The 23,872-nt window shown below is 39.1% G+C and overlaps 1 protein-coding gene and 1 long non-coding RNA gene across 4 annotated transcripts in view; both read right to left on the reverse strand.

The window, feature by feature from the left end:
• Positions 1-23,872, reverse strand: part of LOC134752208 (uncharacterized) — a 56,845-nt gene that overhangs the window by 24,181 nt on the left and 8,792 nt on the right. The gene's annotated exons all lie outside the window — the stretch shown is intronic.
• LOC134752150 (pantothenate kinase 3) overlaps positions 1-23,872 on the reverse strand; it is a 54,162-nt gene that overhangs the window by 18,069 nt on the left and 12,221 nt on the right. Inside the window, exon 2 of one of the 3 annotated variants that reach the window (XM_063687746.1) lies at positions 22,164-22,241. Coding sequence is in view for 1 of the 3 variants with exons in the window: in XM_063687745.1 (XP_063543815.1) it covers positions 9,504-9,539 (36 nt within the window). In the remaining 2 variants the exon portion in view is untranslated. Of the gene's footprint in view, positions 1-9,503; positions 9,801-20,979; positions 21,023-22,163; positions 22,242-23,872 lie in introns of those variants that run through there. The other 2 variants (XM_063687747.1, XM_063687745.1) reach the window with 2 other exon arrangements.

A 23,872-nucleotide genomic window follows, 5' to 3' on the forward strand; every position in this document is an offset into this window, starting at 1 on the left:
CACTAACTGTCACGCAATTTTGGCAGATGTATCCATTATTCATTACATAAGAATCAGGAAATCCTAAACGGATATAAATATAGATTTTTATATAAGAGTTGATTTGTGATAACTTGATAAGAATATTTTTGTTTATTTATTTAATTTAATCTTTATTGCACATAAAAGAAGTACAACAGGCGGACTTAATGCCTCTCGGCATTCTCTACCAGTCAACTATAGGGCAATATAGGGGCATAGGGATTTAATTATTTACTATTCCGATTGGTACAAATGTTTGGAAATCAGTTATTATAACCATTTCTAGGATTCCGTACCCAAAGGGTAAAAACGGGACCCTATTACTAAGACTCCGCTGTCTGTCTGTCCGTCTGTCACCAGGCTGTATCTCATGAACCGTGATAGCTAGACAGTTGAAATTTTCACAGATGATGTATTTCTGTTGCCGCTATAACAACAAACACTAATAAAAACAGAATAAAATTAATATTTAAGTGGGGCTCCCATACAACAGACGAGATTTTTTTGCCGTCTTTTGCGTAATGGTACGGAACCCTTCGTGCGCGAGTCTGACTTGCACTTGGCCGGTTTTTCAATTTATAGTCCGAAAAAAAATTTACTTGGTACACATCGATGTTATGCCACTCTCATATTAAAAAAAATAAAAATAAAGTGAAAATGATTTCTAATTATGTACCAATTTACTCGAATGTAATTTTTCTAAATATTAAAATCGTTATGTTAATGTTTACTAGACCTATATTGACCGGTATATAGACCGTGATTACCTTTTGTAATGTTTGTAACCGTGTCTATTCGCGAATCATTCAAAACTTATGTTCATGTTTAGTTTATTTTTGGACCTGTCACTAAATGGGGCATTTTCTATGAAAAGGGACCTTATTGTCGATGGGGCTTACGCCGCGCGGCATTGTATTTATATCAGAGCATCGTTTATAATGGCGTAAGCGCCATCGACAAAAGGTCCCTTTTTATAGAAAATACCACAAATATCACAGACCGAGATGGCAATGATTACTATTGACGGCATTGACTTGGCGGAAAAAAAATTAAGTTTTCCGTCACAACCCTTTCTTAACTTCATTTCAATCCAACCGAGTGTTTCACGTTTCATGTTTCACGATACCATTTTTTTTGTATTAATTATTATGTCTCTAGAATCTCACTCACTAAATACATACTTAGTTGTATGGGTTCATGACAAAGATGCCGTCAGTGTTATTTGGCAATATTATATTATAAAATAAATATTCAAAAAATCAAGTAGGTTAAATATATCATAGAGTAACTTATACTAGAGCGGTACTGTCATAGTAAATTTTGTAACCCCAGTAAATTCACTGCCATCTGTCGACACACTTTAAAACGTTAAGATGGATACAGTCTAATCTAACGAAAGAACGTGCCTCGAAAATCAAGAAAATTTGATTCTCGATCAGATGGCGCCACTACATTTGGCCTACTCTCGTATAGAGTGCGTTGGCGGTTTCGTTTGTTATTTAACAATTTTAACGCATATCAGTGAAAGAACATGGGTCAAAATCATAAAAATAATTAATGCAAATAAAAAAAATCATTTATCCATATTTTAATACATTTTATCGAATTTTTATAAATCTTCATTTTTAGTTTTAAAGTGTGTCTATAGATGGCAGTGAATTTACTGTGGTTACAAAATTTACTATGACAGTACCGCTCTATCCTATTATATCCTCTTTGATGTAGGTCAAAGATATCTTTCGCTATTGATATATTATAGATACTAGGTTCCCATGATCACCAGAAGCACTTATTTTGAACTAATCAACATTATACTTACGTGATTCCCAAGACATTGCAAAATCGCTTTTAACACGTCGACGCAAGGTTCACGTCTCAAGTTTACGAATCGATAACCCGTACGACACTAACAGGCCAATTCGAGTTTTAGCCATTCGATCTGTTTCCGATATGATAATGATCTGTCACTGTCAAAAGTAAAGTTTTTGATTAAAGATATGTCACTTTTGACATAGAGTAACTTATACTAGAGCGGTACTGTCATAGCAAATTTTGTAACCCCATTAAATTCACTGCCATCTGTCGACACACTTTAAAACTAAAAATAAAGATTTATAAAAATACGATATAATGTATTTAAATATAGATAAATGATTTTTTTTATTTGCATTAATTATTTTTATGATTTTGACCCATGTTCTTTCACTGATATGCGTTAAAATTGTTAAATAACAAACGAAACCGTCAACGCCATCTATACGACTGTAGGCCAAAACTAGTAGCGCCCTCTGAACGAGAATCAAATTTTCTTGATTTTCGAGGCACGTTTTTTCCTTAGACTGTATCCATCTATTACGGAGTTATATCTATCTTTGCTTTTGATCAGTATCGAATCGGAAACAGATCGAATAACTAAAACTCGAATTGGCCCGTAAATATTTGGAAAGTAGATCAAAGTTCATTGACTTGGCCAAAATCATGCATAACCCATATTGAATTTTGAGCTTTAATTTACAGGGATAGAGTCTATTTTAACATGCGGAGCTTTGGTACATCCGACGATTTGTTGGGTAAGTACACTTATTGCAAAAAGTGCATATGCGATTGTTATGTAACGTAGTTACCGGATTATTTGCTTAGCGGCGCTAGTTTGCGAAATAGTGACAGTATATTTGTATTGTGTTACTTTTGCTTACAGTAAAAGGCTAAATGCACATTATTTTAGGTATATTATGGTAATTTTTAGGGTTCCGTACCCAAAGGGTAAAAATGGGACCCTATTATTAAGACTCCACTTTCCGTGTGTCCGTCTGTCTGTCACCAGGCTGTATCTTATGAACCGTGATAGCTAGATTATAATTTCTTTTACAATTTTCATTTTATTTTGTATAAAAAGTGTAGGACACACAATTTACCAACAGAAACGAATTAAGTTATTCCGATCTTAAAAAATAACATGCAAATGTTATGTATGTTTTAATTATGGATCAATGTTATCTGGATTAATTATTTGGCAACTGAATTTAATAATTTATTGATTCATAAAATTACAAATAACTAATAATGTTAATCATGAAATAAAACTATGAAAACGGATTATATCGCGTATATTGAATTTAACGTCACCCGTTGACCACGAACGCTGTAAAGAGTTCGAAACGTCGGGATGTATTATAAATTCAACATACGCGATATAATCCGTTTTCATAGTTTTATTTCATGAGTAACTATCGCGGTAACCGAAGACAATATTAATAATGTTAATGTTATCTGGATTGGATTAAATGATTTTATTATAAGTCAATTACAGACACATTTTATTATAAATCAATTACAGGCAATTGGAATGTCAATAAAAAATGATTTTTATAGTAAACACTGTATAAAAGATATGTCAAATTTTCATGATGTTTTTCGTGGTTTATAGTGTTTTCAATATCAATGTTTACTTAACGTTAATGTTATGTTTACATAAGTACAAAAAGAAGTCTTTATTCCAGGGCTCGGAAACCGTTTTATTTTTCAAACCGGTTTCGTTCATTCACCCGGAAATGAAAAAGATTTCTTTTCCGTTTTCGGTAACCGGTTAAATAACTGTTCTATTGAGATACCGGTTTATGCCAAATTCGTTTGTCTTTCGTTTACGTGGAACTAAATTAACCGGTTAAATTGACAATATCAAAGCAAGATGGAACAAGTAAAGTACCTAATGCTATCTCTTTCACGTATGAAGACGAATTTAACCGAGTCCGAACGCCGAGTTTATGGTAATGATAATATCGTTCTCCGCGAACCATAAAATTTCGTTCCCTCTTCTTACCGGGCAGGAGAACAAATTTTTTTAGTTTGCGTTCTATCAATTAACCGGTTTTTAACGAACGAAATAATATAACGGTTAAGTAACGATATTAAACACATGTATTTCAATACCGGTTCCGAGCCCTGCTTTATTCCTCTTCCAACTTTAAATTTGCAATTTCAACTTATTTCAAGCTTGTTTACTAATGTGTTGACACTGCTCAATTTATAATTATATAATATAATATAAGTAATTTAACATAATTACGTGATATCTGGGTTGTAAATGTTATCACGTTTATTAGTGTTATATTATATGTTATCTAACTATATCCGTATGTATAGGATGATTCAAAAATACGTTGACAATTTTATTACTTTTGCATTTTGGCAATTTGTGAGGTATTTGTGCACGACCAATCTCTTTTTCTCAATTTCCATGGTCGAAAACTTTAAAATGCATAAAGGCAGCAATAGTTATTTGTTATACAAGGGTGCAAAGTTGTATTTTACCCGCGAGTGTTTCAACACACGAGAAGTAAAATACATTTGCGCCCGTGTATAACACAAAACTTTTCACCTCACTATAGCGAGGAAAATGCAACATCCACAGGCGTTAGATCATCTTCATCACTGGAATCACTCATTTCTTTACGATATTATAACAGAAAACTCTGGATGTTGTGTATTTTTACGCGAGTCGGTGAAAAAAGTTTATTAGTAAAAAAATTATTGACAATGTTGACATTTCTGATGTATGAAATGTCAACGATGCGTTTTGAAATTGCATCGACTCAACTTGTGCGTTCAGAATTATATTTAACATCATTATAAAAAACAAACGTTTCTTATGGAATTTTAAGGTTTATGACTTAAAATCATTAAATAAAGCTAAATTTGGTATTTTTCATTAGATTCTCAAACCATTTATTTAATGATAATTAATATCGAACGAATCATTGTCATAAACGATTTACGTTTTGTTATCTGTCAAGCTACTTAAACACGCTCCATCCAAGGTCAAATTACTTTCCCCACTAGTGGATAAAACGCGTTTTTGCCCGCTTGTATTGAAGGATAAAAGACAACTTTCCGAGCTAGTGAGGGGAAAAATAATATTTTCACCATGAATACTTTGAAGGTTGGTGATTGAACTGTAATTGTTAATTTTTTCCCGCCATGAAAATATAATAATAATATCTACAACTAATTATGTGCCAATTCTATATGAACTAGGCTTTACCTACTACTATTATTTTGGCGCAAAGACCCAAAATGAGTCTTGAGTGAGGCCATTTTACCCGGTCCTGCCGGATTCACGCCAGTTTTCACTGACTCCGAGCTTCTATACTAATCTTTAAAAAAACCTTGTCGAGTCCTGAAGGTAAGGACTAAAAGACTCTTCTCCATCGTTGGGTGTTCTCAAAACTCTAGTACCATTTCGTACCTTGTCACAGTGACAATCAATATGAAAGTCGCTAGGGACCTCATACTATTGTCACTATAAGGTATGAAATGGTACTGACATTAATTGAAACTCAAACTCTAATAGAACTCTGGAAGAAAGAGGCCTAAAATATTCCTTAAATTCCCAGGTTCACTTACATTTCAAACGTCAATGCAATATATCCTTCCCATTCACACCACAACTACGATACCAGTAAAAGAAAGGGACAGGAAGCTTTGGACTCTGCCCCCAGTTACGTACATAAGTTGATAAATATACAAATTACATTGTTACCGTGCCGGGTTTGAACCGGTGACCTATTCTGCATTACGCACAATGCGACGACAGCACTATTTTTTTTTTAGGGTTCCGTACCCAAAGGGATACGGGACCCTATTACTAATACTCGGCTGTCCGTCTGTCTGTCACCAGGGGCCTATTTCTAGAACGATATTAGACTAATATTATTAGTGTGTTGCCATGGTAACCCATACGATTTGACAGTTCGTGGACTAATAATATTAGCGCAGTCTGCGCCGGTCCGTCACCGTCGACGCAAGCTCCTGATGACGCTCCTCGGTACGGAGTGAAACATGTCGAGCGTTTTCGACTTAAAACACGTGAGTGACCCGTTATTAATATATTTAATAATATTAGTCTAATACCGTTCCAGAAATGGGCCCCAGGCTGTATCTCATGAACCGTGATAGCTAGACAGTCGAAATTTTCACAGATAATGTATATTTGTTGCCGCTATAACAACAAATACTAAGCGTAGGCGTGAAGCCGGTTTGCATGCTGCCAAGATTTCCGCGATGTCCTAACCTGAAGATGCAGCTAGGAGTGAATTTGGAGTGGAAACGGATGTTATCGTATCCCAAGCCCTTTGTTTTTTAGGTCTGGATGGAAAATTTGGACTCTGATCAGCTAGCCAAGTTCGTGGCCCCATTCAAGCACGCTATCTCGCAGTTTGTAGCCGTAGGGGCTTTAACCTGCGAGATCAGACGTACTGTGGATGCAGGACAGGAATGCCGGCAAAGCGACGCCAGAGATTACGAGTTCCCAAGCTAGAGGGACGGTTTTTGGTTTAGAAGTCTTCTAGAAATCGATTTTCGCTCATGTCATCGCAGACATGGGTATGTAATGTGGCAAATGTCCACTTTCCGTGTTTAGCAGTAACGATGTGGTTTACTGCGAGACTGCGACATAAACGCATATTGCTTGTGTCAGCGACAACATACATGTATAAATGGATAGGTTTACCTAAATAAAGACACATTTGACTGCATACTATACGGACTACTCTATTGCGTAATTACTCTCCGCCTAACCCTAAACGCTACCTACGCCGTCACTCTGCTCCACTCCGAAGGTACTGGAAATATCAAACCTTCAGTACCTAGGATATTTGGTATGAGTGCATTCAGTGGGATGGGATGTCCTGAACACAGATATATGAGATGACAAGACCATCACACTGAATGCACTGATACCAAATATACCCATGTCTGCGACGACATGAGCGAAAAGTAACCTAAAGCCTGTGCCGCCAATTAAGCTACTAAGCCGCCGAACCTTACTAGTAGACAAGCCTGAGTCCAGGCCGCGTAGCCAACATGCCAATCGCTTACGCTCCGTAGCGATCGAAACGCAACTGTCACTGTTGCACTAATATGGAAGAGTGATAGAGAGACACAAAGCGTTTCGTTATCGAAGCGATAGCGATTGTCACCTTGGCTAGGCCGGCTGGCCTGCTCGGTAAATTGAACGTTGAGAACGGATTCAATTTGGGACTTTAGGATGGAGTTCATATTTAAAAATAAATTGAGGTCGTTTTTGCTGGGAAAATGTTTTTATTCAGTTGAAGAGTTTTCCAGTACAATAATGAATCTATTTAATTTTGACATGTGCATCGTAAATGAATCGTTGTTTTTTTTTTTTAGTTAAGTATTTGTTTTTTTTGTATGGATTGACATGTTATCAAATAATTAATTAAATTGTATGTAGTTATTACAAATTATGCATTTTATTTTATTTGTTTTTCACTTGTCTTCACTTGTTATTTAATTTATTTAATTTTATTATTAAATATATATTTATTTGCTGACATGTCCCATAATTACTCAGTTTAATTTAATTAAGTTATAAGCATGTATGTAATTAGTTCGTAAGATTTCTAACACAATGCATTATTGTTCAAGAAATAAATAAATGAATGAAATGAATGAGTGTATTGAGCTGATCAAATTCGGGAATTTCCAAACTTAATTTCTTAAAGGGGAAAATGTACAGGACGATCGTGAGACCTGTTGTAATGTATGGATCAGAATGCTGGGCGACGTGACGGATGAAAGAGTGCACGCAGCGGAAATGAGAATGTTGAGATGGATGTGTGGAGTGACGAGAAAGGATCGGATTAAGAATGAGTATATTAGGGGAAGTTTGAAAGTAGCTCCGGTAACGGAGAAGATGAGAAGTGTAGGTTAGTGTGGTATGGGCATGTGATGAGGAGGGATGAATGCCATATAGGCAAAATAATGTTAGGGATGAATGTTGATGGACGGAGCGAATAGATCCAAAAAACGATGGATGGATTGTGTGAAAGAGGATATGAGAAAGAAAGGAGCGAGAAAGATATAGGAGAATGGAAGAGAAAAACATGTTGTGCCGACCCCACATAACGTGGGATAATGAGATAGGGCCTGAAGGCCTACCGCGAACACCGAACCTCGCAAATTTGGACATCTTCCTCTGTCACTCTAATGTAAAATAGAAAGATGCCCGCAATTTGCGAACTTCGGTGTTCGCGGTAGGCCCTCTGACATGGTTTTTTTAGGCAGTTCAAATATGCTAGCCGAAAGCGAATTATGCTTTCATATGTGTGTGGTGGTCCAAGTTCAAACCTTGCATGGTTGTGTTGTGCAGCAGTGTCAGCATGGTTGCATTTTTATCACCTGTCACTATGCCTGTCACTTTCGGACTTACATACTTGTTACAACGTGACAGGCATGGTGATAAAAATGCTACCGTGCTATATAAGCCCGCAGCAGAAAAAATTGTTCCCGAAAATCATTAAAAAAATTACTAAAAATTCGATCAGGATCCTTGTCATATACAGACAAGATGTGGGACTTAGGGCAGTTTCAGACTAGCGTATTTTTCTGCGAGTATACGGTCGTTTCGGCGGTACGACCTTACAGGCGCGTTACATTTCCCTACATTTGATTTATACGAGCTTACGCGCGCGTTACTTTTCCCTACATTTGGTCTATACGAGCATTACGAGCTTACGCGCGCGTTACATTTGGTTGGCAGCTTACACCCGCGTTCGCTCGTATAAAACGCTAGTCTATGTGTGTAGTGTAAACTTTTGAATATCCTAGGACGAAAACAACTGGTAATTTAGGTAAATGAGTTAACAATAAGTTTTAAAAGGTGGGCAAAGTTGTTGGATAACCCCTCGTGTATTATTTAGTAAATTTTTTTAATTTCCTTTTAAACCACTTCAGCATAACATTTATTGAAGAATTTAACCCACTTTAAATAACATTGAGTGGGATTTAATGGGTTTTACAAATGATTATTATATATGAAGAAATCCCTTAAAGGGATAAGTTCGCCTTTGTACTGCCTATTTCTGTGCCATATTTGTGTTCTATGTCTTTGTACAATAAAGAGTTTATACATACATACATTATTATATTTGGCTTTTGGAGCAATTGGAATTTCTAAATTATAGATTTTTGTGTCAATTTTTTTTACATTATGCACAGATTTTTATGTAGACTTCTATCGTTATTTCTACTGCTGATACTGACTCTTTGACCTATGTAAATGTTATGCAAATAAACGTAGAGGTCTCAATACGGGTCCTGTCTTCAGTTTGTGTCTCACATATGTCTTAGAAAGCAGACTATATAGGCAAATTAGATAACTGATAAGTTTCCTTTATCCATGAAGTCAGTGCCGGCCCGAGTCCTTGTTCAGGGTAGAGCGAAATCGGGTTTTGGCGCCCTTCGTTGAAGCTTTTTACCCAAAAGCAAAACGAAACGTATTTTGGGCCCGCGTCACACTCGCGTCTTTTAAAACTTTTTTTTTCTCATTTGCATTTTGGCGCCCCCCTTGCCATCCGGCGCCTAGAGCGGCCGCTCCACTCGCTCTACCCTAGATCCGGCCCTGCATGAAGTAATATAGATTATGCATAGGTAATAAAAAAACGCCCCTTTCAAGAACTTACTTGATGAATAGTAATAACTCCAGTTTGCTGCTTCATATTGAATAAATTAACAATAAATAATTAAATAACACTAATATCACAGATTGAATAAATAACAACACTATTATCACAAGTCACTCATCCTCCAACTCGAAAGCGTCAACTAAACTTCTCAATAATTTATTTAGAGAATAATTTAGAATTCTGCATAGAAAGAAGTTGTAATAAATAAATATGTAAGTTATTTGTATTAAGAGGCGCGGGTCTGTCATGCGTGCGTTTGCCGCGGCGGTCGAGGAGCGACTGAGCGTTTTTCATTGGAGTTGCGCGTTTTCTTGCGTATGCGCACTACACAAGTACACAGGGCAAAAGTTTATTTGTTTACACGCGCGTTCCGGGTGGACACGAGATGTCAGGCTACCAGTGGGCAAAATTCTGTGTTTTAATTAGATAACTGGAGAGTGATAAGTGAATTTGAGCGTGATCAGTATGAATGTCCCTCTCGGTGATGTTTATCAGAACAGTAAAAAAATGTACTGAAAGACAAAGAGTGCAAGAAGATACTGATATTATTTACATCACCCTCTCGACCTTAAAAAAACTTGGCTGATAAAGTCCAGAACTTGGAAAAATGGCCCCACGGCTTAGCTTGGCTTTTTTTGGTAGGCAAGATCGTGGAATAGAGGCAGATGGTCCCAACTATTAACTATGTATGATACTAACACATTATGGACTTTTGTTCAAAAATAAATTATTATTGATTGGTTGATTGATTAACTGAAAATTCATTAACGTTATAGTAAAAATGATGTCAAGTCGAACAAATAATTAACGAACGAACGAGGAATTAGAGTAAAATAAAATAGAGAATAGTGACAATTCAAAATGTATGTACCTATGATATAGGAAAGAATAGTTAAAAGTTATTGAGATTACGAAGGATTTTTTTAAATCTTTTTTTTTTATATAGCGTAAGCGATCACCGCCGCCCATGGACAACAACACCAGAGGGGTTGTAAGCGCGTTGCCGGCCTTTAAGATGGGAGTACGCTCTTTTCTTGAATGTTCGAAGGTCGTATCGGTCGGAAATAGCGCAGTATTCTCGGGCTGTAAGGTTTGAGCGTTCATAAGCGCAATGTAATGCCTACTTGATAAATAAACTCAAAATCTTAATCTTTAAAGCTGCCACGGTTTCACTGATTTTTAATGTAGTCTGGAAAGAGAAGAGTCGTGGAATGTACAGTCTAGAGCATGGATGTTGCGGATGCCGATTTTTTGACATCCGCGGATGCAGATTTTTAAAGGCTCACATCCGCGGATGCGGATGTCGAGATTAGGCACATAAAAAACGTCAAATATTACACTTTAGTAATTTTTATTTAAAAAAAACGAAACTTTTAGTATTTGAACATAGCAGATATAGAATATAGCAGGTGCCCCGCAATCTTTTTACTATACTAAAGTCCAAATAGAACAAACTTTTCACTTCTTGTCGCTGTCCGTCATAGGCTAAAGTGCTCGATCGACGAATGAGAAAAACGAAACGAGATTCGTATTGGCTAATGACGAAATTACCTAGCACTTACGCCGCCGCTAAGACGTTCCTGTACCTACCTGTTCTACATCCGCATCCACATTAAGCTCCGCATCGATTTTAAGCGGATGCGGATGTTGAAAATAATGCGGAAGTTCCGCGGTTGCGGATGCGGATGCGAATATTCGCAACATCCCTGGTCTACAGTTTGGCAAAAAAGAGTAGAAATTAAAAAGTGCAGGTAACACTGTAGTGTCGTCCCGTTTTTATTAGATTGATTTGAAAGGGAAGAAACTACAGTGTTGCCACTTTTTAATTTATACTCTTTTTTGCCCGACTGTAAGGGAGCCTATACAACTCTTCTCTTTCAACTAAAAGGTACCACATTGTCGGTTGTCTATAAGGTTGATTTCAAATTGAATCCTTATGGAAATAGCGTCTTATTGACAACCGACAATAAGTACCCTTTTGGTTGAAAATAGCACATATATTTATTCAGAAACGTGAACAAGGTCGTACGTAGGTGGCGGTGTCAAGATTTTGACTAGATTTCTTTGAAGAACTTGTCATTCATTAGAATTTAATCTTTGAACTCGCGATAATTTGTGGAAAAACCACTTGATATAAGACAGACTACTTATATAAGTCTTCATCTTCTCAAATGTCTCTTTTGTGTGAGCTGTCGGCCATGTGTGTGAGCGCCGCACGCGCCGTGGCACGCGCCAACACACAATGGCACAAATCTAATAAACCTGCTATCTATTGTACCCCAGAAACTTCCAAATTGTAATAATAAATGTCCGCGAGTAAAACGCCCCATACACAAAAAGTCACATTATAAAATAAAAAAATTCTTATTTCCTTAAATTTAATTTAATTTATGTGAATTTTTATTTTATAATCCTTATTTGCCACACTGGATGCGTTCTGCGGTCAGCGGTCAGGTCAAACCCTCATTATGTATGAACAACATTGACAGCAACCCTGGAAGTTGAAGTTTGACCTGACCGCTGCCCGCAGAACGCATCCAGTGTGACAGATCCTTTACGCCTAAAAATGCGTTCAAGTATATAGTTTTCTCAATACACTTAAAATTATAACACATTTTTTTCCTCGTTATACTTATGCCTAACCTAATACATAACGAATCCATACTAATATTATAAATGCGAAAGTCTGTCTGTCTGTCTGTGTGTTACCTCTTCACGCTTAAACCGCTAAACCGATTTTGTTGAAATTTGGTATACAGATAGTTTGAGTCCCGGGGAAGGACATAGGATACTTTTTATCCCAGAACTCACCCCTCAAGGGGGTGACAACGGGGGTGGAAATTTATATGGGGAATCAATAACCGCTGAACCGATTTAGATGAAACTTAGTATGGGGATAGTTTGAGCTGTGGGAAATGATATAGAATAACTTTTATCTCCGAAATCATCCCTTAAGGGTGTAAAAAATGGGGTTGAAATGTATAGTGTGGACCAATTTGGGGCTGAAAGAGGATGGATTAAAACGCAGATTTGTTTAAGAATTAAGGTACCCAAATTACTAATTCCACGCAGACGAAGTCGCGGGCAAAAGCTAGTCTAATATAAGTGCCTAATATACCCAAAAAAATTGTGTTATAATTTTTTTTAATTCTAATATCTTTACAAAAATGTTACAAACAAATGCGTATTTCACATATTTGGATTAATTTCGTATTTATGAACGTGTTATTGAACAACATATAAAATGTGGCTTTCCATCAGAGAAGGGTCCTTATGCTCATCATCACGATCATCTGCTATCAGAACCTTTCTATCAGAATTTCTGTTGGAATTTCAGATGAAAATTCATTATAGCACTAGAAGCATAAGGACCCTTCTGTTATGGAAAGCCACAAATATCTTTCATGCGTGTAGCTAATTGTCAGTAAACAGTGACGATGGGACGAATAGTAATCATTTGACATTTGAAAGGTCAAACTGTACGTGTTTATGTTAGAAAATATTGACAGAGCAATGTTATATGATGAGTTGATGACAACGTGATGTTTACAAGTTTATTTACATAAAATACTAGCGCCCCGCCCCGGCTTCGCACGGGTTTACAAAACCTTTACAAATTACACACCAAAACCTTCCTCAAGAACTCAAAACTTTCCTACTTCCTTCGGTCCCATATTGGGATACCCTCCTACAATTTACACAGCAACGCAAACCATGGCACATCTACTGGCGTGCCCCGCATGCCCACATCACTGCTTGGAACTGGATCTGAGGGACACGACAGCCAGGGCTGTCAATACCGCTGCCTACTGGGCATCTATCGTATAGAAGTGGGGGTGGAGCCACGGCACGAAAAGAAGAAGAAGAAGAAGGAGGGAATTAAATCTTCTCGGGTCCGTGGTGTAGGGTTGGAGCCGGCGTAGTTTTTTTTTATTGCGTATATATATATATATATGTCGGAGCCTGACTCCAGAAGGACACATTGCAGCGTTACATTTCAGTTTTAGACGCCTGTATACAATTGATTAGCAAAGTGTTGCTATGTATTACTTAGTTGATAATGTAATTTATCGAGTTATGTAGAGAGTAACGCCATCTATTGGCATTCTTGTTGAAATAAGATTAGGTACAGGCTTTGGAACGTCAAGTGGTTTAGCTTGCGTGAAGTTAGGTACGAGTTGGCAGTTTTGTTGGTAACTGGTCAAGTAAGTTGGCCTACATTCATTTTGGTGGGAGCGATTAGGCTCCGCCGCTCCGCGGCATTCATTCGATCATTCTCGATCGGACCGTGCTAGATATCGGACGTTAACCAACCTCGTGCCTAAACTCACTACGTTCCTGAAGGCTTATACCTGAAGGATTATTTTGAAAGCTTATAGATTCCAACATTATTTAATCATTTAGCTAAGTGTTTTATCCCGAGTGTTAATTTGATTTCTTATGAGTCATTAGAGGTTTACTATTGTAAAAATTAGAAAATAAGTGTTGTTTTGAAAAGATGTGTCCCGCCGAGTTTGTTGCCGGTCCCATATAGGGTTAAATCTTCTCGGGTCAAGAGGTGTACGGTTGGAACCGGAATAGCTTTGTTTGACGTTCATAATCGCATTGTAATATGCCTACCTACTTGAATAAAGATTTGAACGTTACAAGTGACTTTGTTATTTCAAATTAAATTGTCTTTCATTGCAAGCGTGACTAGTTATTTTTATTATTTAGTACGAAAGTATAGTAGGCACTAGGTTGATGAGTCCGTTAGTTTATTTCATACACTGGTAGCAGTGGTAGTATACTATTTAGCTGTGTAGGTATACATCGATGTACTGCGCCCACTACCGCCACCGCTATAGGCCACCACACCACACCCCCAATTATCCCCGACATCAGAGCGTGGGATTATTAAGAGCATCATGTATTGCTTGCACAGCCACGTGGGATCGTGGTGTACTCGTATTTCCGGATTGTATTCGGGGACATACATGCCTAATCTGGACACGTGGTAATGGTAAGCTCACGTGTCTGACCTACATTGAAAGGTGAGTGAAGTTCATTGTTATTTGGTGTGAATTATTGTGAATTATGATTAAGGCAGTCGACCAGAGCCGTCGTAACGTGACCCTATCTCTGATATCACCACGTTTCTTTGTTGTTGATTTGTAATCCGTTAAAATTAGAGCGATCACGTGTTATTTTGTTGTAATATCATTACGTTTAATTACAATCAAGCATCAACTATCACGACATGTTATTATTTCGTCGCTCAATTGTAAATCTACCCTCTAATTTTAATTTTCATGAAAATAAAATTGTGTCGATAGAAAATAATCCGGCCGATTCGCCAATGCATAAAATTATGACATTCTAGTTCTGTAACGTTTTGTAGTTAATAAATTGGAACTAATTATTGCCCGTAATGCCGTGATAGACACAAATCGTGTAGATTATGAAAACATGAGCTACGCGTTTGAAAATTAATGTTACAGTGTGGTGCAGCCTGAGCAGAGACAACTTACAGACGCCATCACGCGTGTGTTTCAACGCCTGAAGCAGCTTAACAGCCAGCTATGAAAAACCACATCGTGTATCTCGCCATCTGCCGCAGCAACGGCAACTGCAAGGCGGAGAGCATCGGCCTTCGTGCTTGGACGTGTGCATCATACCTACTGTATTAAGCTGGTGAGCAGTTCCCATTTCGTTGGGTTTATTTTGAGAAGTTTTACTTCTGTTCAGAACTCATGTTCACCTGATGTTAAAGCTAAAGTATGAAGCGATCTTATGTGATTTTGATCAGTAATGTTCAGTTTCAGTCTGTAATTGGGTCAAATATATACTGACACCGATTTGAATTTAAAATACCCGCATTATCGAAATAGAAAAATGCCTGAGCAACAGGTACAGGTTGCTATGAGTTGGATATTAATGACGCTGATAGTACTAGTGATTCTGAGTAACATTATTGTAACGCTTGTTTTTATTATTTCCTTTTTTTTTGTGATTCACTGTTAACATGTTATTTTGCTTTCTACGGACTGAAAGCTTGTACTTTCGAAGGACTGAGAGTACGCCCGATGGACTGGGCACTGTTGTTTTGCTTTCGATGGACTGAAGGCAGCCCGATGGACTGGGCACTACTGTTGTTTTGCTTTCGATGGACTGAAGGCAGCCCGATGGACTGGGCACTACTGTTGTTTTGCTTTCGATGGACTGAAGGCAGCCCGATGGACTGGGTACTCACTTACTGTTTTGCTTTCGATGGACTGAAGGCAGCCCGATGGACTGGGTACTCACTACTGTTGTTTTGCTTTCGATGGACTGAAGGCAGCCCGATGGACTGGGTACTCACTTACTATTTTGCTTTCGATGGACTGAAGGCAGCCCGATGGACTGGGCACTCACTACTGTTTTGCTTTCGATGGACTGAAGGCAGCCCGATGGACTGGGTACTCACTTACTATTTTGCTTTCGATGGACTGAAGGCAGCCCGATGGACTGGGCACTACTGTTGTTTTGCTTTCGATGGACTGAAAGCAGCCCGATGGACTGGGCTCTACTATTTTGCTTTCGATGGACTGAAGGCAACCTGATGGACTGGGCATTGTCTAATAATGCATTAGAAGTTCCGGAGCATGTAAGAGGTGCAAGTGGTCTGCTTTTTATGTGCAGTATACTCTTTGCGAGGAGTAGCACTTACGCGGCTGAGATGGTTAACTTCTGATGAGTTGTTAGATTCCAGCAAGCCGATGGACTGGCGCATCATATGTAGAGTCACATGTAGTCACATGTAGAGTCACATGTAGAGTCACATGCAGAGTCACATGCAGAGTCACATGCAGAGTCACATGTAGAGTCACATGTAGAGTCACATGTAGAGTCACATGTAGAGTCATATGTAGAGTCATATGTAGAGTCATATGTAGAGTCATATGTAGAGTCATATGTAGAGTCATATGTAGAGTCATATGTAGAGTCATATGTAGAGTCATATGTAGAGTCATATGTAGAGTCATATGTAGAGTCATATGTAGAGTCATATGTAGAGTCATATGTAGAGTCATATGTAGTCACATGTAGAGTCACATGTAGAGTCACATGTAGAGTCACATGTAGAGTCACATGTAGAGTCACATGTAGAGTCACATGTAGAGTCACATGTAGAGTCACATGTAGAGTCACATGTAGAGTCACATGTAGAGTCACATGTAGAGTCACGTGTAGAGTCATAGCTTGTTTTTGTTTGATGACAAATGAGACCGAAATTGTGGGTCAGGAATGACCGAGCGATTGAAATACTCTGCTGTGTGTTTTGTTTCAGAATCAAATGCATACACCCACACACGAGGACGTGTGTACCGCAGGATGGCCGTGTCGGAGCCTGACTCCAGAAGGACACATTGCAGCGTTACATTTCAGTTTTAGACGCCTGTATACAATTGATTAGCAAAGTGTTGCTATGTATTACTTAGTTGATAATGTAATTTATCGAGTTATGTAGAGAGTAACGCCATCTATTGGCATTCTTGTTGAAATAAGATTAGGTACAGGCTTTGGAACGTCAAGTGGTTTAGCTTGCGTGAAGTTAGGTACGAGTTGGCAGTTTTGTTGGTAACTGGTCAAGTAAGTTGGCCTACATTCATTTTGGTGGGAGCGATTAGGCTCCGCCGCTCCGCGGCATTCATTCGATCATTCTCGATCGGACCGTGCTAGATATCGGACGTTAACCAACCTCGTGCCTAAACTCACTACGTTCCTGAAGGCTTATACCTGAAGGATTATTTTGAAAGCTTATAGATTCCAACATTATTTAATCATTTAGCTAAGTGTTTTATCCCGAGTGTTAATTTGATTTCTTATGAGTCATTAGAGGTTTACTATTGTAAAAATTAGAAAATAAGTGTTGTTTTGAAAAGATGTGTCCCGCCGAGTTTGTTGCCGGTCCCATATAGGGTTAAATCTTCTCGGGTCAAGAGGTGTACGGTTGGAACCGGAATAGCTTTGTTTGACGTTCATAATCGCATTGTAATATGCCTACCTACTTGAATAAAGATTTGAACGTTACAAGTGACTTTGTTATTTCAAATTAAATTGTCTTTCATTGCAAGCGTGACTAGTTATTTTTATTATTTAGTACGAAAGTATAGTAGGCACTAGGTTGATGAGTCCGTTAGTTTATTTCATACACTGGTAGCAGTGGTAGTATACTATTTAGCTGTGTAGGTATACATCGATGTACTGCGCCCACTACCGCCACCGCTATAGGCCACCACACCACACCCCCAATTATCCCCGTCATATATATATATATATCTTTACTTGAAAATAATTATAGTGTATAACTAGCCTTATGAACCGATTTTGCATGTACAACCAGCCTTAAAGTTTATAGTCTATGATTGTTCATTATTTTTTAGTATGTCGGTATTTTTGCACTTTGTAACTTTTCCTCAGTCACCCGTTGACCACGAACGCTGTAAAGGGTTCGAAACTTCGGGATGTATTATAAATTCAATATACGCGATATAATCCGTTTTCATAGTTTTACTTCCTCAAGAATCAGTCTATTGATTGGTGAAAACCGTATGAAAATACGTTTAGTAGTTTTTAGGGTTCCGTACCCAAAGGGTAATAACGGGACCCTATTACTATGACTCCGCTGTCTGTCTGTCCGTCTGTCACCAGGCTGTATCTCATGAACCGTAATAGCTAGACAATTGAAATTTTCACATATAATGTATTTCTGTTGCCGCTATAACAACAAATACTAAGATCAGAATAAAATAAATATTCAAGTGGGGCTCCCATACAAAAAACGTGATTTTTTTGCCGCTTTTAGGGTTCCGTACCCAAAGGGTATTAACGGGACCCTATTACTAAGACTTCGCTGTCTGTCTGTCTGTCCGTCTGCCACCGGGCTGTATCTCATGAACCGTGATAGCTAGACAGTTGTAATTTTCACAGATGATGTATTTATGTTGCCGTTATAACAACTAATACTAATAAGTACGGAACCCTCGGTGAGCGAGTCCGACTCGCACTTGTCCGTTTTTTTCTTTTCTTTTGGCGTTTGTCGATGTACGATTGTCAATCTTGGCTAAGACCTCAGATGCATGCAAGACCCCGGCACCCTGTGTAGACATTTTACACACGCGCTTGTATACGCGTGCGTGTGCCGGTTGTAATGTATGGAATTAAATGTAAACTGTCACATCGCTTGCATGAAGTAATGTATAACTATGTTAAGTTTTTATGCTGATTTTACTAGATGTTATAACGGAAGTATATACAGGACGGCCCGGCTAAACGGTGGGAGATATTGGGGGGGTGCTCGACCAAATGTCATAGAGGACCCTGGGCAGTTTTGGAAGCCGCCATTTTTTTTTCAAAATGGCGGATTCAAAATGGCGGCCGATTTTCAAAATGGTCCTAGCGCGTTGAAATTTTGTATACGAGTAATTATGAAATTAAAAATGCCTAACAAAATGCATCTTAACGCAAAAACTTTAAAGTTCATTTTGCAATTACACTCGAACCACGGCACGTGTATTTCATCACTTTTATTCAATATTATTCAAAATTGATCCGTATTCTCAAATATATAAGATTCCATTTTCATCGCACATAAATTCACATGTTAACAAACACGTTCTGATCTGCCTCAATCCAGCCGTGTCGTACGATTTTAGACCTTATTTGTAGGTTATGAAGATTTTATTTATTTATTTTTAAATGTATAGTCGACGGTAGTTCAGTTCACATGTGACAGCTGACCGATAGCGCGTCCTAGACCTGACTTTGACAGTTGACCTTAGTGACGTGGGCGTGGTCAGAGCGGTCAGGTTGTAAAACTTCCTTCCTTTACCTTAAGTATAAGCAGAGACTAGTAAATATTCAAGACGGCCATCCTACTTACAAGTCTTACAACACCGCGTTATTCACGTGCTTTTTTACTATTTTAGCTTTAGGGTTCATCCATTAATTACGTCACACGAATTTCGAGGTTTTTCGAAGGTCTGACGAAAAATGTATTGCTAAAACAATATACAACTAATATTACAAGCAGAAGGAGTTCTAAATAGAGTTCCGGTTATAATATTAGCTGAAAATTGTTGAGCATTAGACTTTTCGTTCGTCGCGACATCTATTGTCAAGTAGCAGTACTGATAAATCCACTACTTGACGCTAGATGTCGACTACGAAAATAACCCGCGTTTCGGTAAGAAAACTGATGTATGTAGTTAGCACTGGGGTCCCTTTGTTTGACATTATTATTGAAAGTCATAATGTAATGATTGACATATTATATTATCATTAGTCATAATTCTGAAACCGTTAACTTTTCAGGATTTTCCTCGGGTTATCCTATAGATAAGTTAGGTTAGGTTAGGTTTGTTTTATGGCCCCCCGCGGGTTGCTCACCTTGTCGTGGTGGAGGGGCTTAGTAACCGTGGCTTGGTCACCCACGGTGAAGCGAAGAGGCAACCAGGGCCGGCCTGTTTGAGGCGCGGGCTGGCCCGAGGAGGACGCTCCAAGTGGGCTAGTTAAGCCCGCTTGTGATGCGCCGAAGGTGGACCGTCGAGGAAGAGGAGTGTCGGTATTGCGGTAAGCCGTTCTCCCTATCCTCGGCGGCCGAGGTGGGATCGCAGGGGAAGAGGAGTGATGGTATTTTGATGCGCCACTCTCCCTATCCCCTGCGAACTTGGCGGGGCCGTTCCGCTGTAGTGGCGTTGGTGGGGCTGCAGAGGAAGAGGAGTGTCGGTGTTACGATGTGCCGTTCTCCCTGTCCTCTGCAGCCGAGTTGTGGTTTTGCGGCAGAACCATAGACCTGATCTGTCGCCGGGCGCCGGGGAAATTCCTGGCGCCCGTGGCTTCCTTGTGGCGGGCTCGGGGGGATCCGCTACAATACAGAATGGAAGCCGAGAAGGAAGGCGCGTCTTACCATCTGGCGCGCCTAGCGTGAAGGGCCTTCGGGCATTCGCGAAGGAGCCGCGCTCGTGGGCGGCTGCCGCCGGTGGGGTCGCGGATGACAAGCGCAAGCGTTCCTGTAACCCCTCCAATAGGGCGGCGAGGCGGCATATGGGGGGTTTTTAGTGGGTACATCGTGGGCCTCATTAGCTTAGACGGGAGTCCCACATAACCACTCGGGTCACCCCCCGCACCCGGGTGGTATGCGTAATGCATTTTTCCCTCCTAACAAAAAAAAAGGTTTGTTTTATGGCAATCCTGAAAAGTTACGCGTTTCTGAGAAAAACCAAATTATGACTAATGATAATATGACTATCATTACATTATGACTTTCAATAATTATGTCAAACAATAGAGACCCAGTTAGCACTCTATCCAGTCTATCCTTACTTATTCATCTATGAAAGAAACACATGTATTGCAACTTGACGTTACTCCCTCACAGTACCAAGGTACTAGGGCCTCAGAACATCTAAGGTGGTTATCTGGTTGTGTTAATGGTACAGAAATGGCTTACAAGGGTCAGGAGGCCTGTAGGAGCTTTATGGATCTGTCTGGAGATGCATGGCGTACCTGGAGAAGGGAGGGTTAGGATAAAATATAAAAGGTAAGGGGATGAGGGTTAGGGATTACTATAGAAAGATAGAAAAGGTAAGGTTGGATTGATGTTTCTACACTTTGTACTATTAAATATATTAATAACGGGTCACTCACGTGTTTTAAGTCGAAACTTATTAGTTTCACTCCGTACACTTTGTACTATTTATTTATTTAAACTTTATTACACTATATTAAATTGTACAAATGGCGGACTCAATGTCTCAAGGCGGTTCCCTGAGCCAGAAGGCGAAAAATCTCCTTATATGATCATATTTTTCTAAGAGACGTTGATATGACTATATTATCTTTAATATTTAATCCGGGACGTCTTGCCACAGCAGTATAGTATGAATTATTATCTCAGAATTCTCAGATGATTTGTTCGGGCTCGGGCCCTAATCTGTTAATGAAAATCCTTTGTTTATTTTAAGAGCGGTCTTTTTTTTTTGTTAACGGAGTGGGCGAATGCTGTTACGCACCGTCCCCCCGGCCGCGAGAAGGCCATTGATGGGGGGGCTCGCCGCTCCTGTCCCCTCTCAACTGGCGAGAGGGGAGGGAGAACCTGGCCCTACCCACTAAACCCACTCCGGCGTTTCGTATCCTCTTTGCCGTTTGTGACTTTTGTGAGGGCGCCATTGGATAGGATGGGGTTTGTCCGCCACAGCAGTATAGTATGAATTATCTCAGATGATTTGTTCGGGCTCGGGCCCTAATCTGTTAAACAAAAGCCTTTGTTTATTTTAAGAGCGGTCTTCAGCACGTGCCAAAGCAACCATGTCGTTTAAAAAGCAACTATCGTAATAGTATTAAGGTTCAAATTTATGTGACAGCTCATTCAGAGAACAGTCAGGATGGCATTTTCTTTGCAGATAACAAATGTGTTATCTCCGAATGGGCTGTTTCATGAATTTGAACCATATAAATAAATTGGTAGATTTGCTTTTTAAACGGGCTTGTTCCCGTTCCATATGTCGGGGCTATTAGCAGTAAGCAGTGTAACCACTTCATAAAGGAAACTATACCTTTTGTTTAATGGAGTAGGGCCCGAGCCCGAAAAAAATCATCTGAGATAATTCATACTATAAGTCAAATTGTACTTACCTAACAGCATCGCACACCTAACAGGCTGCGCTGGAGCATGATTGAAGGTCACCGGGCCGATATCCTCATGGTTTGGAACTGCGGACAACATACATTTTTTTAAATGTATTGCACATAACATTCAGATATTTGTGAGCACCTCGCAGACCGCTCCGATATATCGCCGCTATATTTACTCAACCTCGTATCTGCAACACTCATTTGATGACAAAAACACCCGTAATCCGAATGAAAGAAAAGCAACATTTCTATCAAATGATTGTTGCAGATATGAGGTTTAGTAAGTATAGCGGCGATATCTGATGGCGACTGTACCACGATAAAGTATAAAAGCGCCCCATTATGTCTTTACGACTTATGAGAATAAGTAGATGATCAGCTGTAATTAAAGAAAGATTTCCTTCCTTGAGAAAAAATCGAGACAATAAACAAAGAAAAAAAAAATGCAATTTATATGAGAGAGAAAAAACCGGACAACGAGTCGGACTCGCCCACCGAGGGTTCCGTACTTTTTAGTATTTGTTGTTATTCGACTATCTAGGTATCACGGTTCATGAGATACAGCCTGGTGACAGACAGACAGAAATCAGAAATCAGAAACATTTATTGTTCAAACTGTGTAGGTACAAGAAGTATAGCTAGGTACATTTTTTATGGGTATCAACAGTTTTACCCTTTTCGGGCATACAATTTATTTCATGTTATCAATTTTTGTTTTGTACAATAAAGTGATTTACTACTACTACTACAATTTATTTTATCTTAAACTAAGTAATCTTAAACTAAATTTTAATATACATTTAGGTTTACAGAGTTATAAAATTCTTTTAGGTTTCAGACGGACAGCGGAGTCTTAATAATAGGGTAATTTTTACGCTTTGGGTACGGAACCCTAACAACACATGTATATGATGCAGGGGATAGAGCCAAGTAAGCAAATGAATGCCTGTGTTGGGAGGCACCGCTCTTCCCTAGGTTTATGAAGTTTACAAATAAACATGTGTAAAACTTTTTACCATTTTAAACAAAATAAACAAATAAGTAGGTAACTTAGGTACTACATAGAGCATGCTTAGACAATTTGACATATTTTTTTTTATACTACGTCGGTGGCAAACAAGCATACGGCCCGCCTGATGTTAAGCATTCTCCATAGCCTATGTACGCCTGCAACTCCAGAGGAGTTACATGCGCGTTGCCGACCCTAACACTCCTCTCCCTCGAGCTCTGGCAACCTTACTCCCCGGCAGGAACACAACACTATTAGTAGGGTCTAGTGTTATTTGGCTGCGGTTTTCTGTAAGGTGGAGGTACCTCCCCAGTCGGGCTCTGCTCTAGATCTGGAATGACATCCGCTGTCCTGTGCCCTACTACACAAAGCGAGATGTCATTCACAGTGCCCAATTGCCCATACCTCTCTTTTGGACGTAGTTTAAGGACATACCCGGGGCCGCGTGGTGTATGATTCTTCTTCTTCCTCGCCTTATCCCGGCATTTTTGCCACGGCTCATGGGAGCCTAAGGTCCGCTTGACAACTAATCCTAAGAATTGACGTAGGCACTAGTTTTTACGAAAGCGACTGCCATCTGACCTTCCAACCCAGAGGGGGAACTAGGCCTTGTTAGGATTGGTCCGGTTTGTTTTCCTTCACCGAAAAGCGACTGGTAAATATCAAATGATATTTCGTACATAAGTGTACATAAGTGTGT

This window comes from Cydia strobilella, chromosome 24 (assembly GCF_947568885.1).
Source record: "Cydia strobilella chromosome 24, ilCydStro3.1, whole genome shotgun sequence".
NCBI lineage: Eukaryota > Metazoa > Arthropoda > Insecta > Lepidoptera > Tortricidae > Cydia > Cydia strobilella.